This window comes from Crassostrea angulata, chromosome 4, assembly GCF_025612915.1.
Source record: "Crassostrea angulata isolate pt1a10 chromosome 4, ASM2561291v2, whole genome shotgun sequence".
Taxonomy (NCBI): Eukaryota; Metazoa; Mollusca; class Bivalvia; order Ostreida; family Ostreidae; genus Magallana; species Magallana angulata.
In genome coordinates, this window is record NC_069114.1 from 36,090,304 (window position 1) to 36,109,966 (window position 19,663).

At 34.1% G+C, this 19,663-nt stretch overlaps 1 protein-coding gene across 1 annotated transcript; it reads right to left on the reverse strand.

Moving 5' to 3' along the window:
- Positions 1-812: 812 nt before the first annotated feature.
- On the reverse strand, positions 813-19,039 carry LOC128182419 (cadherin-23-like). Its single transcript, XM_052851038.1, has 20 exons — positions 18,919-19,039; positions 12,300-12,377; positions 11,828-12,004; positions 11,500-11,575; positions 10,961-11,133; positions 10,551-10,718; positions 10,148-10,263; positions 9,488-9,668; positions 9,239-9,400; positions 8,107-8,244; positions 7,069-7,191; positions 6,389-6,577; positions 5,787-5,986; positions 5,128-5,252; positions 4,091-4,323; positions 3,496-3,654; positions 2,539-2,755; positions 2,018-2,082; positions 1,758-1,818; positions 813-1,474 (listed from the first exon to the last, which is right to left on the reverse strand). Exons 1-20 carry the CDS (start codon positions 18,983-18,985, stop codon positions 1,462-1,464), a joined length of 2,721 nt encoding a protein of 906 aa, XP_052706998.1. The 5' UTR covers positions 18,986-19,039; the 3' UTR covers positions 813-1,461.
- Between the last annotated feature and the right edge of the window lie 624 nt (positions 19,040-19,663).

Below are 19,663 nucleotides of genomic sequence, written 5' to 3' on the forward strand. Positions count from 1 at the left end.
GTTATATTACTGGCGTGCGACCAGTTCTCGCCGAGTACCATTTCTCGCCGGGACATTGTGGCGTCATTTTATCAACACATAAAATTATATACGAAAACTGACGTCACAATATACTGGCGAGAAATGGTACTCGGCGAGAAATGGTCGCACTCCAGTAAGGTTCTCGGACACTGCTAAGGCAAGAAAAACAAATATGTGTGTTTCCTATTTCATCAGATTTTAAAATAGGGTAGGTAGTTTTTTTTTATGAGCTTTTCAGTTTTCCCCTTTCCTAGCATATGATTTTTCTATACATTAATATAATGTATTTTACAGGTGGAGCAATTGTGAATAGTGACAACATGCGAAAGATAAAATTGTTATTATCTTCTTTTTATGTATTGTTTAATATATGGCAAAATCTTGAAATATATGAGTTTTACAATATTTATTAAGAGTTCACATCATAATAAACCCTTTCGAAAAAAAATGATGCAAGGACTATTGTTCAGGTGAGCGATTTGTGGCCCATGGGCCTCTTGTTTTCAAATTCACATCTATTTAAATTGAATTGTTCCACCTCCCCACACACATCTATTTAAATTGAATTACAGTGGGGTTCCCTCTCCCAACACACACTTCTTTAATGAGCACATAAGAAATTGAAGAGAAAATAAATAAAAGCAAGAGTGAAATTGAAGGAAAAGAAAAATTAACCCCCCTCCCTTCTCCAGAATTACGATTTTCATGATACCGGTATTTGAGGGATTTTCTTTCTTTTTTTATGCTTGCCAAGAATATTTGAATGAGGTTGCCCCCCCCCCCCCCCCAACTACTTTCATAAACGATGCTACGTGTCTGATTTTGTACTGTACTTTCTCATGTACAATTTTTTTTTACACTTAAATTGTATTTTGTAAAGGTCGTTCATGTTAATGATCATCATTATCTTCATGTATTTATTTTCAGTGTATGATAGAGTTGATGCATAAAATGGTAAAAGTCCTTGACGTTACGAAATTTTGATGGACTCCGAGGTGATTTGTTCATATTTTGTTGCTCCATCAAGAAAGGGGGCTTCGTTTCATTTTAAATAACACATACTGAAACTGTCTCTTACAAGCTCTACCTTTTGATTGGTTTTTTAGGATAATCATTACTTATTCTAAAATTTCAATATAAAATGTTGTTGTTATAAAGGCACAATTTTCAGTTTTCCTTGTATGAATCTGATTTTAAAAACCATTATGAAAAGAAATAATAACTCTAAAACAGGTACATTATAATTTCTCTGCAGAATTTCACAATGGATATTCTTTTGTCGTCGCATTGAATCATAAAAAAAGGCACAAAATACATCCACTCAAAATACAGTTTTCAAAATAAGTCCGTAAATCCTTTCCATTGAATGATTGGACCAGTGGTCTCTTCCAATCGTATGGATCGGCAACATAGAATTGCCATATGTGCACAATATGGGCACTACACTCTTTCACTGAAAATTTGAAAATAGTTTAAATATAATCTCATCCAAACATAATGGGGAAAAATAAAAGGCGGCAAGTATTAAAAATTAATTGTATACTATTCAACAAGTAATTATTATCGAACTTTGGATTGCATTCTTTGGAAATCATCCCAAAGGTTACAGGACCTGGTTACAAAACATAATAAATGCAATTGGTACAGATGTCGTCCTTGGGGTTTTTTTTCTAGTCATATTTTGTATATTAATTCAAACGATTTATATGTGTGTCACCTGTACATTAGATTGTTACCTGTATTTCGGAAGGGACCATTCCCACGGCCTCCAATCAAATCTAGATTCGGATACTCTCTCTTAAGAAAAAAAAATTAAAACACAACGGACATTAATATGAAATACGAAACCTACGTCAATTTAATGCATAACGAACATATATGTAAGTAATGTCAGCTGAAATCACACAATCCAAAGTAACAAAGATGAAAATTGAGGCCATTCATAGCTTAGCGAATTTGCAGTTGGTTTTCTTCACAAAACCTTTGTGTTTCTTACTTTTCCGTCCAATTTGGGTCCTCGTTGGGTGGCCATGGTGTGGTAGCCGTGTGGTGTTCACTTTGCTAAACCGGGAATAAAATCAAAAGTAATCGCTGTGGCATCTTCGCAAGCCAAGGGTTTACGAGGAGCGGAGTGGATTGTAAACCCATGGCTAGCAAAATGTCACTGTTGGAGATTTGAACAAATTTTTGTGCATTTTTAAGTAGAGATAATTTCATCTTTAATTACTGTAATTCATATAGATCCATTTTAACAAGACCTTGGACTTTCGGTTAGACTTAGCTATCTATTTCTTGCGTCAAACCAAGTTAAAACTGACGCGGTTTCAAGCTAAATACACACCGATTGCGTAGTCTTAGCTCAAAAGCCAGACAAATCTTGTTGATTTCAAAGCACCATGGCTGAGTGGCCAGCAATGAAATAGACAGGCCTACGTAACATTGCTGTTTGATACAACTACCCAAAGTCCAAGCTCTTGTTAAAATGGTTCTATTTTCTGGTATGTTACACGTACGTACCTAGCGTTGAGTTTATAGGATGTTTTGACGCAAGGAAAGTTTCCGTATCTGACAATAAGGTAAGAGGAATAGAGGACTAAACCACAGAGGAGTACCGAGGCCACAGTCACCCACGCTATGTTTCTTGGGTCTTCCCAGAAAGTCACGTGGCGATCTGTGGTGGAGGTGGGGGCTGCAGTGGTAGACTGTGGTATAACCACTGACACAGCGGCGGTGTCTGAAATGAAGAGGATACTCGTTGGGCGTCTTATTGGAAAATTCATAAACTTGGTTGTTGAGCGTGGGAGATAACCGAGGAGCTTCGAATGGTATTATTAAACACACAGACGTCCCATGAGAGGTTTAGTTACAACGTTCTGCTCACATGTTAAATAGTGGGCTTTATAAAACAGTTCTGAGACAAGCTGAATATGTAATATCCTAGAATACTTGACAACTGTTAGAAAAGAGGAAATCCCATTTGAAAAGTAATTGTCAAATAATTTGAATTAACGTTAAAAAAATCTGTTTAATATATATGCCATATCCAAAACGTAAAAATCCATATTTTTTCATTTATATACAGAATGTAAAGAAAGGCCGCATTTTGTTAGTAAACGATCAGTTTGGATAAGCTCTGGGAGGCTAATAACACTAATTACATTAACGCATTATAAACGCATAAGCAGACTTTTCCATTGTCCATAGGTCAGTGGCGTCGAAAGCAAATTGAAAGGGATGACTAGACTGATAAAAAAATCTTGACAAGCAAAACACAAAAAAGGTCTTTGGTTATGGTTATGAATAGCTTTGCAAAAACGTGTTGGGGAGGGGGGATAGCGCCCTCCCCCGGGTTCCGACGCCCATGGATTTATTTACACAAAAGTAGACTAGAAATACGTGTGTTAAAAATGAATCTAAAATAGAATAGATTTATTCTACAAAACCAATGTTCTACAATGCATTGACACACAGTACCTTGTAATCCACCCAAGTCTCGCGCTGTAGCGGTCAGACTCAGTGTTATGCCAGAGGAGAACTCGAGTAAGCTAGACTTTACGTAGACGTCGCCGCTGGTCGTAACGCCAAAGTACTCGTTTCCCAGGGAGATTTGATCCAAGGTGTATGATAAAGTTCCTTCAAACGTGATTTTAAAAAATTAAAGCAAGTACTTACATAAATACTTGTATAACACTTTATTATATAAATTCATGAATTAAATGTAATCCGTTATTGTAATTTGAGTCTGGCACCGCTTTGTTTTTCAAATTGATATATGATATTGTAAACACCATCGGATATGGCGGTTTACATACAGATACTAAATTCCTCTGTTTATCACTTAATCGACCTTTGTCTTTATATGCTTTCTGTACATTTAGATCTGCGTGCCAGAATTTCGTAAGGTATTGTCTCTTTTAAGTAGTTTATTCTTTCTGGCCGAATCGTTTTACAAAAATACGAGACAGTGCAAAATGCGTATACTAAACAGTCATTTCTCAGGTGTTCAGCAGAAAACAGTACGGAATATCACAGGAATGAACACCAGTACACATATTAAAATTGTTCTTACCGAATGAGCCCAGGTCGCCATCAGTGGCCGATATCTGACCAATCACAGTGCCCACACCTGTGCCAGGTGATGCATAGAATGTGTAGGAGGAGCTTCCCATGATAGGGGTGTGGTCATTGACGTCATTGATAGTGATGATCAATGTGGCGTTGTCTGTGAGGTCACCATCAGATACCGTCACAACGCACGTGACTGAAGTGGCGGTGCCCGCGACATCTAGGTCGTAGTCATGACTACCAATAGAAAATCCTCAATTAATATTATATGCATCGTTGGATAGATTAAATGCTGGTGATTTATTTTGAATGTATATCAAACAATACATTTAAATGCCTTATATGATACATGTATGTAACTATGATATTGTACATGTATTAAAATAACAACTTAGGGTTCTCGAGACATAAGCCTTTTTGTTGTGGATAGAAACTATACGTACTCTTGCTTTTCCTCGAATTAAAATTTGAAATTTCTTAACTTTCCCATTTGCTATCACTCGTCTTCTAAAAACATCACCTCACGTGACATATGACGCTGCTTAGAACGTTCCACTCAACGAAGATATCCATTGGATAAAAATATTTGAATACTAATAATAGAATAATCCAAAAGAGTACTGATTTTGTAGGCATTTTTGTTGGTCGTTTAATCATAAATCATTTCTTGAAACGGAACCATCACGATGTGTGATACATATTTAGATTTTTTTTCCCATATTTAACAACCTTGTTAGAAATTAAATTTGCACCTCCATTCCTTCTCGACCTAAACAAACATCATTTCACGAATAATTTATTCATAGCATTGCGTGCATCAGGTTGATGCTAAACCTGTAGACAACATAACGCTAATAAAAAATGTAATTAAACGAGAATTAGTTATTTATTATTTCATTAGGATACATGAAGGTGGTCACTTTGATTGCAGCAACATAGTGATTGGGCGGGGGAGGGGGGGGGGGGGCGGGCTAAGATGAAGAAGACATGAAGTTAAAACAAACAAATCAACAAACAAAAATCCCCTCGGTACATGTGTACCTGAATGTGACGACTCCAGTTGTCGGATTAATGTTGAACGAGGAGCAATCTATGGAATATGTCTTCGTGGCACCGACATCCGGATCAGTGACGTCAAACGATGGGTTCCCGATTGTAGTTCCCGCCTTTATAACGAAATATATCAATCAACTAAATTTTTTTCAACAAAGTAATAATTTAAGTTAGAACATTTCTATATAACTTTTTTGTTTATCGTTGAATGTACATACCAAATTAATAAAACTATAATTCAACAAATTTTACGTCATTAATTTTTTACTGATACTTGTCCAATGTCCAATGAAATCTGCAAATTGATGGCGCTCTAGAGAACACCCGAAAGAGTCTTCTAGGTCAATAATTTTTTGCCGTGATAGAGGTTAAATATCCATATGATTGATAAAAGATAAGGCAATAACCATTTATAGTTTAACTTTGCCACTTGGATTTGGTTTTAAAAATTCAAAATGAGAGAATATGAATAAAAAACACGAGAACAGTTGAAAGAGGAACATAAATTATTCTGTTAGAAAATTATAAAAAAAATATTTTTAAATCAGAAAAAAGCACGGCTCTAGTTTAATTCGGTAACGTTTCTATACAAATTCTTTTTCGGTACAAAATATTCCAAATTTGTCTCCCTAGCATCCCGCACATACCGCTCCCTCAGTTCCAGATATGGCGTAAGTTTCTTTCCCAAACACTGGAGCCTCGTTCTTGTCGGCGATCGACACTGTCAGGGTGGAGGTTGAGGTATCGTACCCGTCAGACACCGTGACGGTCAGCTGGTAGCTGGTGGAGGTGGCGGATACCGTCTCGTAGTTTATATTCTGGGTGGACGATGTTGAAATAAGTCCAGCTGTTGAAGGAGAAAACACACATATGAGATATGAGAGTTATATAGCTTAGCTTCGATAAAATACTAAATTATCTGTTTGAAATGGTCTTTGTTGCCCACTGCAGCGAGTTTTGCAAAAACTCTTGAAATTTCGTATTCAATGCAGCAAATTGATTTAATCACAATTGTTCATTATTTTGATTTGACCGATATCTTCCGCACACAACGTGTTTTGTGTGATTTAAAGCATTCACTCAATAATATCAACAATGCTGCTCTGTTTGTTCAGAAAGTGAGAAAAAGCAACCAAATTATTGCTTTGAATTTAAAAAACAAAACAAAACTAATGTATATGTATCTGACAACAGCTTAACGCTTTATAACAATTGATTTTTTTTAAAACAGAGGTCATGATCTGCTTACTAGTAGAGTCTATAGAGAAGAGCGTTGATCCTATGCTGGGGGTGCTGTACACCTGAAAGGTGTGGTTCTGTCCAACGTCCACGTCGGTGATCAGGACCTGGTACACGGAGCTGGACAGGGGCGAGTTTTCCTGTACTGTGACTGGGGTAGACAGGGGCAGATTGGAAATCACCGGCGCCGAGTTTATCCCTGCAAGATCGTTCAACTCTATTCTTCTAATCAGACTATTAAACACATGCGTAAGAAAATACATGTATCTGCCTACTTAGTTATATGTTTTAGGTGTACCTACGTTGTACAAAAAAAAATGTTTTTGAGGTCAAGTGCCCGTAATTGCTACCCAAGATATCTTCAGATTCTTGTGTAGCGATCAACACGCTCTTGATCAAGCTTTTAACAAGACCATGGACTTTCGGTAGGATGTAACTATCTGTTTCTTGCAGTAAAAAAGTTGAATACACAGATTACATAGTCTAAGCACAAAAGCCAGACAAATCTTGTTGATTTCAAAGAGCCAAGGCTGAATGGCCAGCAATGAAATAGACAGGCCTACGTCACACTGCTGTTTGACACTACTACCCAAAGTCCAAGCTCTTGTTAAAATGGTTCTAATCAAATGATTTGACTTTCATCAGACTGAGAATTGACGTCTAATTTTCCAGACTGCGCCCGACACATACCTTCGATGATGACTGTGAGAGTTCTCGGTCCCACTAGCGTGTTTCCATCAGAGACATAGATGTAGAGGTCATATCCCGGGATAGTGTGGGAGGAGAGATCGGAAGTGACCAGAACTTCTCCGGCTGTAAAGTAACAAACCATTGATATACAACTTACCTACTAGTAGATATACAATGTACGTACTAGTAGATATACAATGTATATACTAGTTACCAGAACTTCTCCGGTTGTAAAGTATAGCAAACCATAGACATACATGTACATTGTACAATGTATACGTACTAGTAGATTTACAATGTACATTGTGTACGTACTATAGAAGTGGGCTCTTCAGGTAAGAATCAGTGTAGTAATTTCTTGCTTGATCTTTTTTAAAATTTTTATTTTCAACGGTGTTTTTAAAATAATAAATATCTTAAGTTAAATCTATCTGAACACTCCTATTCTAAGAACTATAATTCACTCTTCAGTGTGTTATATGGTCATTAATTAAATGGAAAAAAGTGTCCCTCATTCTCTACTAATAGTAAATATCGACGATGATAAATATGTACATGTCTATGTAGAATGCAAAATATATTCATACCTGTATCGGACAAATAACCAAATGATGTTTTACATATTAAAAAATATTACACCGAAAGTACAAAATTCCTTGCATGTGACATAGAAATTTTTTTTGCAATGACTGCAAATGCTGTTTTAAATTTATTATCATACATAACCAAAAAATTAAAAAGTCATTAAATCAAAGTATACGAGGTTATTTCTGTTGGAAAATATTAAAACTATTGATTTTTTAATTTTACAATTATAAAAATTGTATTGCAGAATTTTAAAATAAAAACTGAATGATTTTATAATTAATTCTCCATACATCACACATTGTATTTTTTTATTGGTCCATAAATGCTATTTCAAGTTTAATGCCTGGGGTTTGGATCCCTGGTGTCTATTGAGAGCTACAATCGTTTATTTTGACTGCAGTTACTAAAATCAATAATCTTCGTAAAATATCAGGCTCAAAGGTTACATACAGTTATGAATAGTAAATGGACATCCTGGTGGGACGCAGGTCATGTTGTAGTAGAGCTGACTGGAGTCGGAGTCGGTGGAGGTGACGGTGTAGATGATATTTCCGGTGGTGGAGGAAACGGACGGGATCCTAGTCGTGGCTGTAACATATAAGTTAGTGTTTACAGTTTACAGTGATTACTAGGACCGTAAAGTCAGGCAATTTAATGTAAATAGTAACAGTTACATACAAGTTAGTGTTTACAGTTTACAGTGAGGATCAAAGTACGAGATTAATTACTAGGACTGTAAAGTCAAGCAATTTTACGTGAAAAGTGGAGGTCGATTGTTAGCTGGTTGCCAATACTTTCAAGGTCTCGTAGATTCACTAGTACTAAACTGAATGAAGACTGACCTAATTTGTTGACGTTCATTTATGGTTGAGTGATACATTTCCAGACGAAATATGAAAAGTTGAGCTATCGCGATTTCTGATGATTTTACAGTATTTGCAATTGATATGACGAATTTTGAAAAGTTTTGATATACATCAGTATTAGGCATAAAATTGGAATGCGTTTATTAAAATCCTAATTATGAACGATCTCAATTAGAAGGCACTGCAGCATTCAACATGAACTGGAACAAACCAACACAAGATGTCACATCAGATTTAAGCAGTGAGCAGTTCGGTAAAATCATATAATAGAATTTAGATAACCACAATACTTTCATATGCATTATCAAATTGGTATGATGCATCGAGTTACGACCGAATGAAATGGACACCAATAAGTCAACTCTGGCCTCAGAACTATGAAGCTGTTTCAGACTTGAGTCAAATTTTCAGTCAGTCAGTCAATGATTCGTTTATCATGAAATGACATTTATGATTTGTAATCAACAACGTTAACTATACTAAGACACTTTTACCAGCATTTCAACAGTTGTTTAAATCAAGAAACATATCATATAACAGTGTAGATTTTTTTTTACTTAAGTCTAAAATTGCTTTATGACGCTGGAGCCAGGTGAGCTAAAAAGATGCATCATGTATATCCTCGATGGACCAATAACCAATTTTTAATTATTAGTTGAATTGTTTTAGTTGTGAATTTTTAAATTGTAAATTGATTTTTTCAGAGTTTTGCATACCCTGTAAGTTGACAAAGACAGGTGGGTTGTTTCTAGAGATGTACACAGTGAACGTGCCTGTTACTGGATCCTTGCTGTCTGTACACCTCACTGTGACGTCATATTGACGTGTTGTGTCGTAGTCTAGCGTTGGTAGTGCTTTCACGTAAACGCCGTAGTCCGCTAAAAGAGGTAATTAATGATTTTTTATGGTATAAACGTTAGATAAAAATCAATTCACTCCTTTAGTACTAATCTACTGTTGCTTACTTGTGGAGCCGGAATTCAGTCTGGCGAAGAAGTTGTCAGTGGCGGGAGACACGGAGCTGACGCTGCACGTGACCGTGTCGTAGGACGAGGAGTCGGTGGCGTTAATGGTGTACAGGAGCTGTTCAGTCGTGTGATCCTCCGACAGGTCGTAAGTGGCGGGGAGGTTGTGAATCACGGGGGCCTGTCATAGAAAAGTCCATAGAGGTCAGGGCTGTTACTATAGAATCTTTAGACGCTTTTTTTCTTAGGAAAGTATTTTTGTATCAATATATTCGACGTTAATAACTAATCGAAAATTATGTATTTGATTACTTTGATAGTAATATGAACTTTTTTTGAAAATGTTCAAAAATAATTAAGTAGACGTCATGCCTTGGAGCAATGTGACTAATATGAGCTCACTTGGTCTTAATCTCAATTTTATAAAAAGAAAAATACGACTCAAATTAAAAATGAGCTTGCTTTTTAAAAGTTTCATCTACAGTCTTGCTAATTCGTTTGCTTTTGTGTTGACCGATTTAATAAGAGCATTTATAAACCTAGTACATTTATTTTTAAATTTTCCCAAAGAGCTTCAGATTCCCATTAATATATGCTAGTATATAAAAAACATTAAGAGCTATAAGGTGCTTTTAAATACAATTAGTTAAAAGTACTCACTATGTTTTGAACCACAATGGTTAAGGAGCCCGTGGATTGACGACCACAGGTATCGGTCACCCGGAAAGACAGAGTGGTGGATCCACTGGGGAGGAGGCCGGAATTTCTCACCTCGCCTGTCAAATTAAAGTATGATCTTATTCTTTAAAATCGTCCGTAAATTCAGTATTTAAAGTAACGCAAATAATACCCATAATGCTTTTACAAAAGGACACAGCACCTGGCCCCGCCGTCAATGAATATTTTTATCTAATTTTCATCCTTATAAAATCAAATGCATGCATTGTCTTTCATTTTGTATTTGAAAAAAAACTGAGTTAAAATTGAGTTAGTTTTAAAATATTGATAGTGGCGAGGCCAGTATTGTCAATGATTAACGGGATTACAAGACTAATCAATTAACCTGTGGTTGTGTCAAACGTGAAAGACGTCGTTGACGTCGTCATTGTCATGGTGAGGATATCCGAGGAATCGAGGTCAGTGGAGGTCACTGTATAGAGGAGGGAGTTCGGAGCCGTATCATCCAGAAAGGTCACCGAAGTACCAAGATTAGTAAATGACGGACTGTTACCTGTATGTAGAAAACAAAATACACAAAATGTATAAAGAAAAACAATGTTATTAAAGCAGAAAATATTATATGATTTTTTTTTACTGTTCTTGTACTAATTAAGCATCGGGTTCATTTTTTGACACACTTTCCAGATTCATTATCTATTAATACTCATTATTTTCCTTTAATTTCAGGACCTAGTATCCTGTAAATTTTTTTCAATTGTCTTTTAATATAGGACATGAAATAGACGAACACACCTGGGTCGAGCTGGACGTTGATGGCGTATTCCCGGGACTCAGTGAAGGCAGTGGCGGACCCCCAGTCGAAGGTATCCCCTGCCGTGGAGGAACCCAGCGAGGTGGAGGAAGTCCAGCCGTCCGTGGAATCGCCTTCCCGTTTGTAGGAAACGATAGGATTTCCCGAGGTGTAACTATGAAAGATCAAGCATGCTCTTAAACATTGTGGTAATATTTTATTTAAAACGGCATCAATTCTCATGCATGGATTTTGAATGCAATACACATATGCATAAGGGCCGTTTTTTTACATTTAGTATAGAGGTTCATTTCACTGGAAGGGAATTACATCGAAATCTACGAAAAATCGGCTTCCCAGACTTCCCAGAATTCTTCAACATGGAGTTACTAGTGTATTCTTACTACTATTAACGCCTGTAGTGTTTAAATGCCGAACGACATGCACATAGTTTTATATTTGATATATGGATCATTTCTTAACGCAAATGTACGATGTATACATCTGAATCTACATCTGAATTTGAATATTGATTACTTACAATCCTATAAAGTCGCCATTCTTGACAGGAATTCGCTCTGACACGGGTACCGAATACCTAATTTCCCGGTCAGTGTCTGCAAAAATTATAGATCAATTTGTACACCAATAATTATTTTCACAATCTGTCGCCATTAAAAAGTTACAAATATCGACATCTGAGTCAATTTTCAAAAAAAAATAATCGAGAAATTGTGAAGATTTGTAAGAATTTTTTTTGGTGCAAGGTTGGTAATTACTGCTTATATTAGTAATTATTGACTTTGCAGCTGTGATTATTACTTATGAAAATAATAACTGAGATGTTCTAAGAGAGTCTGTGTACTAACTTGTGACTGAGTAAGTGTTTTGGCCAACAAGTTCATAAGTTCCACCACCCAAGGGCCTCCAGACCTGCAGAGCCAGCGTGCCAGTGTTTGACTTGGCATAGAATTCCCATGCGTCCACAAATCCACAGCACTTAATCTTGTACTCATTATCCGTGGCATCCAGCAAAAGGGCAAGATCTGTCGTTATCAAGACATTTCAAAGAGATAATTACTGTTCTCAAATTATAAATCACCAAAGAAATACATGACCTTTTTCAAATTGACTTTTTGCAATCTGTGAACCTAGAACTATCTGAACATGGTCTTCCCTTTATTACTTCTTTCCATACGAAACGATTTGTGATGCCTGTACTTTGTCTACAGATCTAAGACTTGCCATGTCGCCGTTGGGTAATTATCACATATACCTGTATACGGACCAAGTTACCTTTACGTTGAGAAGATCAAGGTGTTATAGCGGAGGAATACCTACCAGGTGTGCTGTCAACATCGTTGTCTTTGCTGTCCGGGTTTCCCTCACCGTCCCTATCGTTTGTGTCACATAGCTGTCCTAAAATTAGTTCAGTCTCATGAAAATCTAAACTTAAGGTATTCAATGTATTGAACAATTTTAAATCATTTTGAATTAGTTAAATCCTGAAATAAGTTCAATTTCATGAAAATCAAAACTTGAGGTAGTCAATGTATTGAACAATTTTGAAAAAGAAAATTATAGTTTGTCAAAATATCATCGACAAAATATTCATTTCAATTCATGTTTTAATAAAGAGAAAGTTTATGCATTTATTCTTGCATTAGGAGATATGTATGAATATTACAAGTTACTTTTTTCAGAGTGTCTTTTTTATGCTAGAACCATTATGACGTCATAATTGATTTGAAGAATCTTTTTCCCGTATTTTTTAAAAGGAATTATGTAGAAAATTTAAATTTTTTTGACATTCTATGTTGAATCATAGGAAAAGTTATCCCGATACCTATTACATAATTTTAAAAAGGAGATCATGAGCTTGTTGAAATTCCGTTTTGGAGGAGACTGTAAGCATTCTATGTATATCTTATTAGTCAACAATGGACAAACTCCGAAATTTGTACCTCAATTCCTTCATATTCATTGAAAATGACAGTTTAAAACATGATTTTTCATTGTGTTTACCAAACATTTTATCCCCGGTACACCCTATGAAACAAAGCTACTGTTATGCAGCATCATTGAAAGAATTTATATCTTAAATTTTATGAACCCGTAGGCACCTTTCATTTACTAGATCTTGACCATAACATGCAATGCCCCTAGACTTCAATGCAATATTCATATGCAGTTAGGTATGCAATAATCAAAATAACTACCTTAAAATGATATCATGCTTAGGAATATAGGACCATTCATTTATTAGGTACAAAATGAAGTCGTTATGCATTGAATACCTTAAACGAACTTGGTCTCGGTTTGAACTCAAAATTGTCTTACTTTGTTTCTTTTACCATTTTTAAAAAATTTCATCAGTATGTTTGACTTGAGTATTTCTGATGCTTTTCAAAATATAAATGTTAAAAGTTGAGTAACAAGCGAGATATAGAGCTTAGAATTCTAACCCATGTAAACAAGATTCGTGTAATGTTTATGGTGGTACATAATATTGAAAATGGTTCTAAATAAATCACATGTTTTTTAATTTCGGATGTCAGTCATGATCACAATTCAACAGTTTCTTATGTTTGTCACGATTAATGTTTTTTGAAGTTTGAATTTTGTTAACAAAAATATTGCACTAGCTTTGTTTACAAAACAGAGAACCATGGGCTTTTTATCTTGCTTTTAACTTGACTTCTGATTTTCAAAGTTTGGTCTCTATTTCTCTATTTTGGTTTCTCTATTGTCATATATGTATTTCTTCTATTTAAATGTCTTTAAATTGTTAAAGGTATTAGAGGACACTTCAGCACATCGATATGAAAGAATTTACAAAATTTAATGACTGTTTGAAGTTTTCGAATTTGACAGTTTTTTTTACTGTAAAATACATTTGAAATACAATTATAAAAGCCGGAGCATCACCTGTGATGTACAAATTGCTAGGGGACGCTTAAACAACAGAGCTAACTCATTTACACATGTACATAACGGATGGCGATAATAAAAAAATGAAATTGAAAGTTCATTTTTTTATTTGTTTTGAAAGAGAGCACGATCCAAAAATAGGTTCGTCCCATGCCTGCTTAGTATACAGATTGTATTCAATTGTATTCATTACACAATGAACTTGTCGTCGTAACAAATGTAGTGTGTGTTCAGGGCAGGTTTAAACTTTCACAAAAAACGACGGAAAACCTTTGAAGACTGTCGCAGAATTTCTGTTTTGTCTGAAATCAAACAACTATCAATGGTGTCGACGAATTTGTCAAAACATGGACGTACCTGCGTACTTTGATTTAAAATCTGAACCTTTTTGTTCTTTTAAAAAATATAACGTGAAGAGACAGGCTTCAACACACAATGACGTCAATATGTTACAGTTTTTTTTACTCGTACTTTTTGGACTTGTAGTTGTTTGACACCTGCCCTTTTATCCTCAAGACACAATTGGGTACTGTTATTGAACTTAAAAAGATCAAACTGGTCCAAAAATCTTCTTAAGTAATAAGTTTTCTACAATGAGGTGTTTTTTGAAAACGACTTTGATTCATCATGTTTACCAACGTCATAAACCCTTGTGACTCTTTCTCAAATCAATTATAAAAGCGCACAAGCAAGATTTAAAAACAGCAGACTTCTGTCTCAAAAATGTCCCCTGTACCAACAAATCAAATAGGTTTACCTTTAAAAGAATGCAATTTATTGTAACTCTGAGACCTTGTGCTTAATTTTGAAAATGGCGATACAGAACAACACAAAGCCCTTTTTCGGAAGCTGTGTGGCAAACAATTTGATTTCATATACATAAAGGTACCCACCACCCCAAATCTATATTTGATTTTTATGTTATACCATAATATTCAAGATATTTTGCGGTCTTTATTTAAATACTAGTAAACCTAATGCACGCTTATTATTTTTATATAAAAATTTTAGTAAAAACTGAATATTGTGCATTTATGGTATGAATTAAATATCAACTTGCATGTATCTAGTACATGTAATATATTTAGTAATACGTAACTTAAGGCAGCTTACGTTTTATTAACCGTGAAACAAAAATAAAAACAACAACAACAAAACAACGAAAAACAACAGAAAAATCCAAGTCCTCCCTACCGAAGCTCAACGGGCCCTACACTTGTTCTGTTTCAATTTACTGTCCTTTACACAAAGTAGTGTGATCAATGTATTGAATGGTAAATCTTGTGTTTATATTTATGGCCCTGCTTTATTGACTTCACAAAATATGAAGTTTGAAAGGTGGATTTAAGAATGTGGTGAAATTATATTGAGATTGAAATTAAGACAAAGAACAATACAACAAATGCTTTATTATCATGTCGGTATAAGTTTGCTTTCATTTCTGGGGGAAATATTGCGACGATATTAGAACCATTTTAACAAGACCTTGGACTTTCGGTTGGACGTAGCTATCTATTTCTTGCATCAAAGCAAGTTAAAAATGACGCTGGTTTCAAGCGAAATATACACCGATTGCGTAATCTTAGCTCAAAAGCCAGACAAATCTTGTTGAATTCAAAGAGCCACTGCTGAGTGGCTAGAAATGAAATAGACATTCCTACGTCATATTGCTGTTTGGCACAACTACCCAAAGTCCAAGCTCTTGTTAAAATGGTTCTTTTGAACTTCCCAGGCACATGAGTACTGATGGTAGATGCACGTCACCTCACTCTGAGTCTAGTGTTTTCTAGAGCTTGATTCAGTGTGAGGTGTCGTATCATCAGAACTCCCGCCCCCCGCGAATTCATTCAATAACAATATTTTCGAAATGTTTTCAACAAATGAAAACATATTCGTCGATATACCTACATGTATAATGTATACATTTTCATTGTTATATGTCAACGTTTCTTTCTGGATATGACTAATTAATAATATTCATTCTTAAATTATTATTTTAAACCCCATATTTTGTTAGGTCGTTATAGCAGATAGCAAGAAAACTAATCAATCACAATTAGTGATTTAAATTATGTAAACTCATCTCTTTACAATGCAAAATATGTCCATGAATTAAACAATATGATTGTATAATATATGTTGACAAGACGATAAAACGTATGACATTGTATACCCGGTAAATTATAACACAACGAGTTTAGGCTCTGATACGCTTCCGTAACCCCCCCCCCCCCAAAAAAAAAAACAACAACAAAAAAGCAGAATAAAAAGTTAAAATGATTCTGCATTATAAAGCTTGTAAAAAATTTACAAATTGTTTATAAATATAAACGATGAAATGTTTTCCCACGACATAGTTTTGCATCTGAACTTGAATTAGATATTAGTTTTTCTTTGGCACTTAATTGTGAACGAAATCTTACAATAGGTTGAATGTCCTAACGTTTACTTGTTGATGTTGACAGTTTACACAAACCGACTTAAAATATCAAAATATCTTTGTACAGAAAGGTCAGTTGGATTTTATTTCATTTGTTGACATTGACCACAATACGAGAACCAAAAGTCGCTTTGACATCAAACTGATATTTTACTTGTTAGATACAATTACATCGCACTTCGTACACATAACAAAGGACCTGTTTCAGAGACATGTTTAAGGTCCGTTCCAAAGTTTCGTATTCAAATGGCGTCATTAATTAAAACGAAGTCACGCATTAATGAATCATTCAACTCATTACTGTATCTACAAATAATTTTTTGAAAATGTACAGATTAAAGTAAAAAAAAATGTATGAAATTTGGGTCAAATACAGGTATATGAGACCAAAAAAAGAGTCAAATTGACAAAACAAAAAAATCGCGAGGAATACTGTTAAATCAAAATCTTAAACATTAAAGAAATAGGTTTTTAAGAAATAAACAGCAAGTTTAAAAGTTCACGGGATATGAACTTGGTTGGTCACGTGATCAAATCCTGTGAAGCCATAAGGGCTTTTTAGAAGATTTGATCACGTTCAAACAAGTTCATATCCCGGTGAACATTTCAACATTGCTGTTTATTACTTATATTTACATTTGAAAAAAGCAAGTCGTTCAGAACTATTAAATTTACCGAATGTTTATGCTTACAATAATCCACCCGACTAACAACTAGCTTGTGACGTCATTATAAAGCTCATATAGAATTAACCCATAGGTTCATGAAAGGAAGCATATTTGCAAATGTAAATATATATTGTACATATATTGTTTAATGTTCTTTCATTCTTGTTTTTCTCCCTAAATGTAACATTTGATGGTTTAAACAGGTTTAGGGATTATTTCGCAGTAAAATGGTGGCTTCGTCGTCAGAGGCGTTCTGGTACACTATATATACATTTATATATTAAATAAAATGAGTCATAAGCTAAATAACTTAATAGGTAAAACGTGCCACCGATTATAAGAAAAAAATATACAACTGTTTTTTCAATTCTAAAGTTACATTGTAATAAATGATGCCAGTCTATAAACATCATAAATTGCTTAGAATTTTAAGGTAAGTTATTTGCGAATGCATATTTCCTTTTTAAAGAAAAAGAAGTGGGTTGGAGTTAAGTTTCAAGACCTTTTTTGTCACTAAACTAAACTAATGAAAATTGAATCAGTTTTGATTTTCAAAATATGCCCCGACCCTCTCTAGATCCGCGCATTTAAACGTTGTTTGAATCGCATCCAAAGACTTGTATATCATTTTATTCACAGATGCTCAAATTTAAAATTTAGATATTCTATATATCCAATTATCTCGGAGTCCGATTTCTTTGCAAAATCATGTCATTCACATGGCAAATATTATAATCGATATTATTGTAGTTGGGGATCTTATTAAATGATATTTTGGTTTTATAAGCCTTTACTTTATAATAGACAAAGTCAACCTGGATTTTTCACGAACTAAAATCTGTCTGGTAATTAAAGGTCTCTGAAGGTTTTTGAATATAAACCAAGATTGATGCATAAAAACCAACAAGTTATTTTCAAGAATACACGGATCTCGCGTTTTTAAAACGAATAACTTGATTTCAAATATCTATTAAAACCAGCTTTTTTAATATAAAATAAAAGTTTTTGGGATTATTTCAAAATATAAATACTGAAATAAATATAAAACCAGGCATGATAGTGCAACATTTGACACAGCAGTCTTTTGAGAAGATAAAGTTTTTAGACCGATTAATTTCTTTTATTCGTTTTGAATAAGCGCAACTCTTGGACTTTTTTCTTTCCAGTTTCTCAGTATATTCATAAACCAAAAATGAATTAGACATTTTTGGATTAAATAGACTATTATATTTTAACAGAGCATAAATGATTCTGCAAGGATGCTTTAATTTTGAGAACGTATGAAGACGTTAATTTTCGAATGTAATGGAACGCTTTGCGATATAAAAATATGTATTTCACATGGAATAAATTTTTTTTAAAAAATGAGTTAAAAAATTGTTTCCTGATATTTGACTAAAATTGCATTTTAACAATTCTTTAAAAAGCTAAACAAAATCATGATAGTCTTTAAACACGACATTCAAATCACGGTTTGACAAACATAATCCCACTATACTGTAATAGGCTATTGTTTATTTAGAACGAAACAATATATATGTAATAAGAAAATGTCAATTTATTTATTTTTAAACATTTGCGATAGAGATGTGAATTTATTTCTGTGAAAAGTAACGACTTTACACATTTGTAGAGCAAAATGTGATTATTCATTACATGACAAATATACAACTCTTTGACATGCTTTGATTTTTTGTTCAATTTTATTTATTTATTTATTTTTTATTAATATCAAACAGTTTTATATGATGAACAGATTTGAACTATAAAGCAGCAAATTAATGATAAATGAGACAAATGATAAATATGTAATCCATGAGCGACTGGGGGGAAATTCGTAAAAGTTTTTTTTTAGTGTTTTAAATAAAAATTAAAAATGCTTAATTAAAGAAAATGAAAACCGGAATAAGTTAAAGCTTACCATTTACATGACTACAAATCATCAAAAAGATGTAAAACTGAAGAAAATAAATGCCCCATTCAGCCATCGTCACTCTGTCGGACTAACTTCTCTTTTGTCAATACAAACAGTTTAAATATCCCTTGCAGGTCGACGGTTATTTACAAACGAAATTTGAGTAAATATGATAGTAAGCCGTAAAATTTGCTTTAATTCTACTTCAGATTTTACCAATTGAATCTTCTTAATCAGAATCACCAAATTCTAAATATAAGTAATTGATTTTTAATAATACAATCAATAAATAGGGTCATTATTAATCTTATATTGGAGGAACATTCATAAAGAGGAACCGATGTTGTATACAGTTAAATTGTAATATTGCCTTACTCATAACAACAATGGTTCCGAATTCCGCCAAATACAAATTTTTGAACAAAGGTTGACATTTATCTATCAGTAGATTGGTCTAAGCGTTTCTTTGAGCTGCAATTATGTCATTTATTTTAATTGTTGAATTGTGATTTACAATTTCAATGACATATATTTGGGCATTTACTTGTATTCATATTTTAAAGGAAATTATACATTTACCACTGGAACCTAAATTTTATGAAATATTCAAAACAATGACTCTTGATATACAGTAGATCAAATGATAAAATGTGGGTGGTTTATGCGAGTATGTATTGAAGCGTTTTGGGCCTACACTTATGTTACAGTCCTTTATTAAAATTTTCTTGTCAGTGATATACAATTTTGAGAC

What these genes read in the sequence shown, in the direction of transcription:
- LOC128182419 (XM_052851038.1), bottom strand. Translation starts at nt 18,985, where the DNA reads ATGGCTGAATGGGGCATTTATTTTCTTCAGTTTTACATCTTTTTGATG. An exon ending in CAACGTCCAGCTCGACCCAG is followed by an intron (nt 10,719 to 10,960) that starts GTGTGTTCGTCT and finishes TTCTACATACAG; the next exon opens with GTAACAGTCCGTCATTTACT. An exon ending in CACGTTTGACACAACCACAG is followed by an intron (nt 10,264 to 10,550) that starts GTTAATTGATTA and finishes TTAATTTGACAG; the next exon opens with GCGAGGTGAGAAATTCCGGC.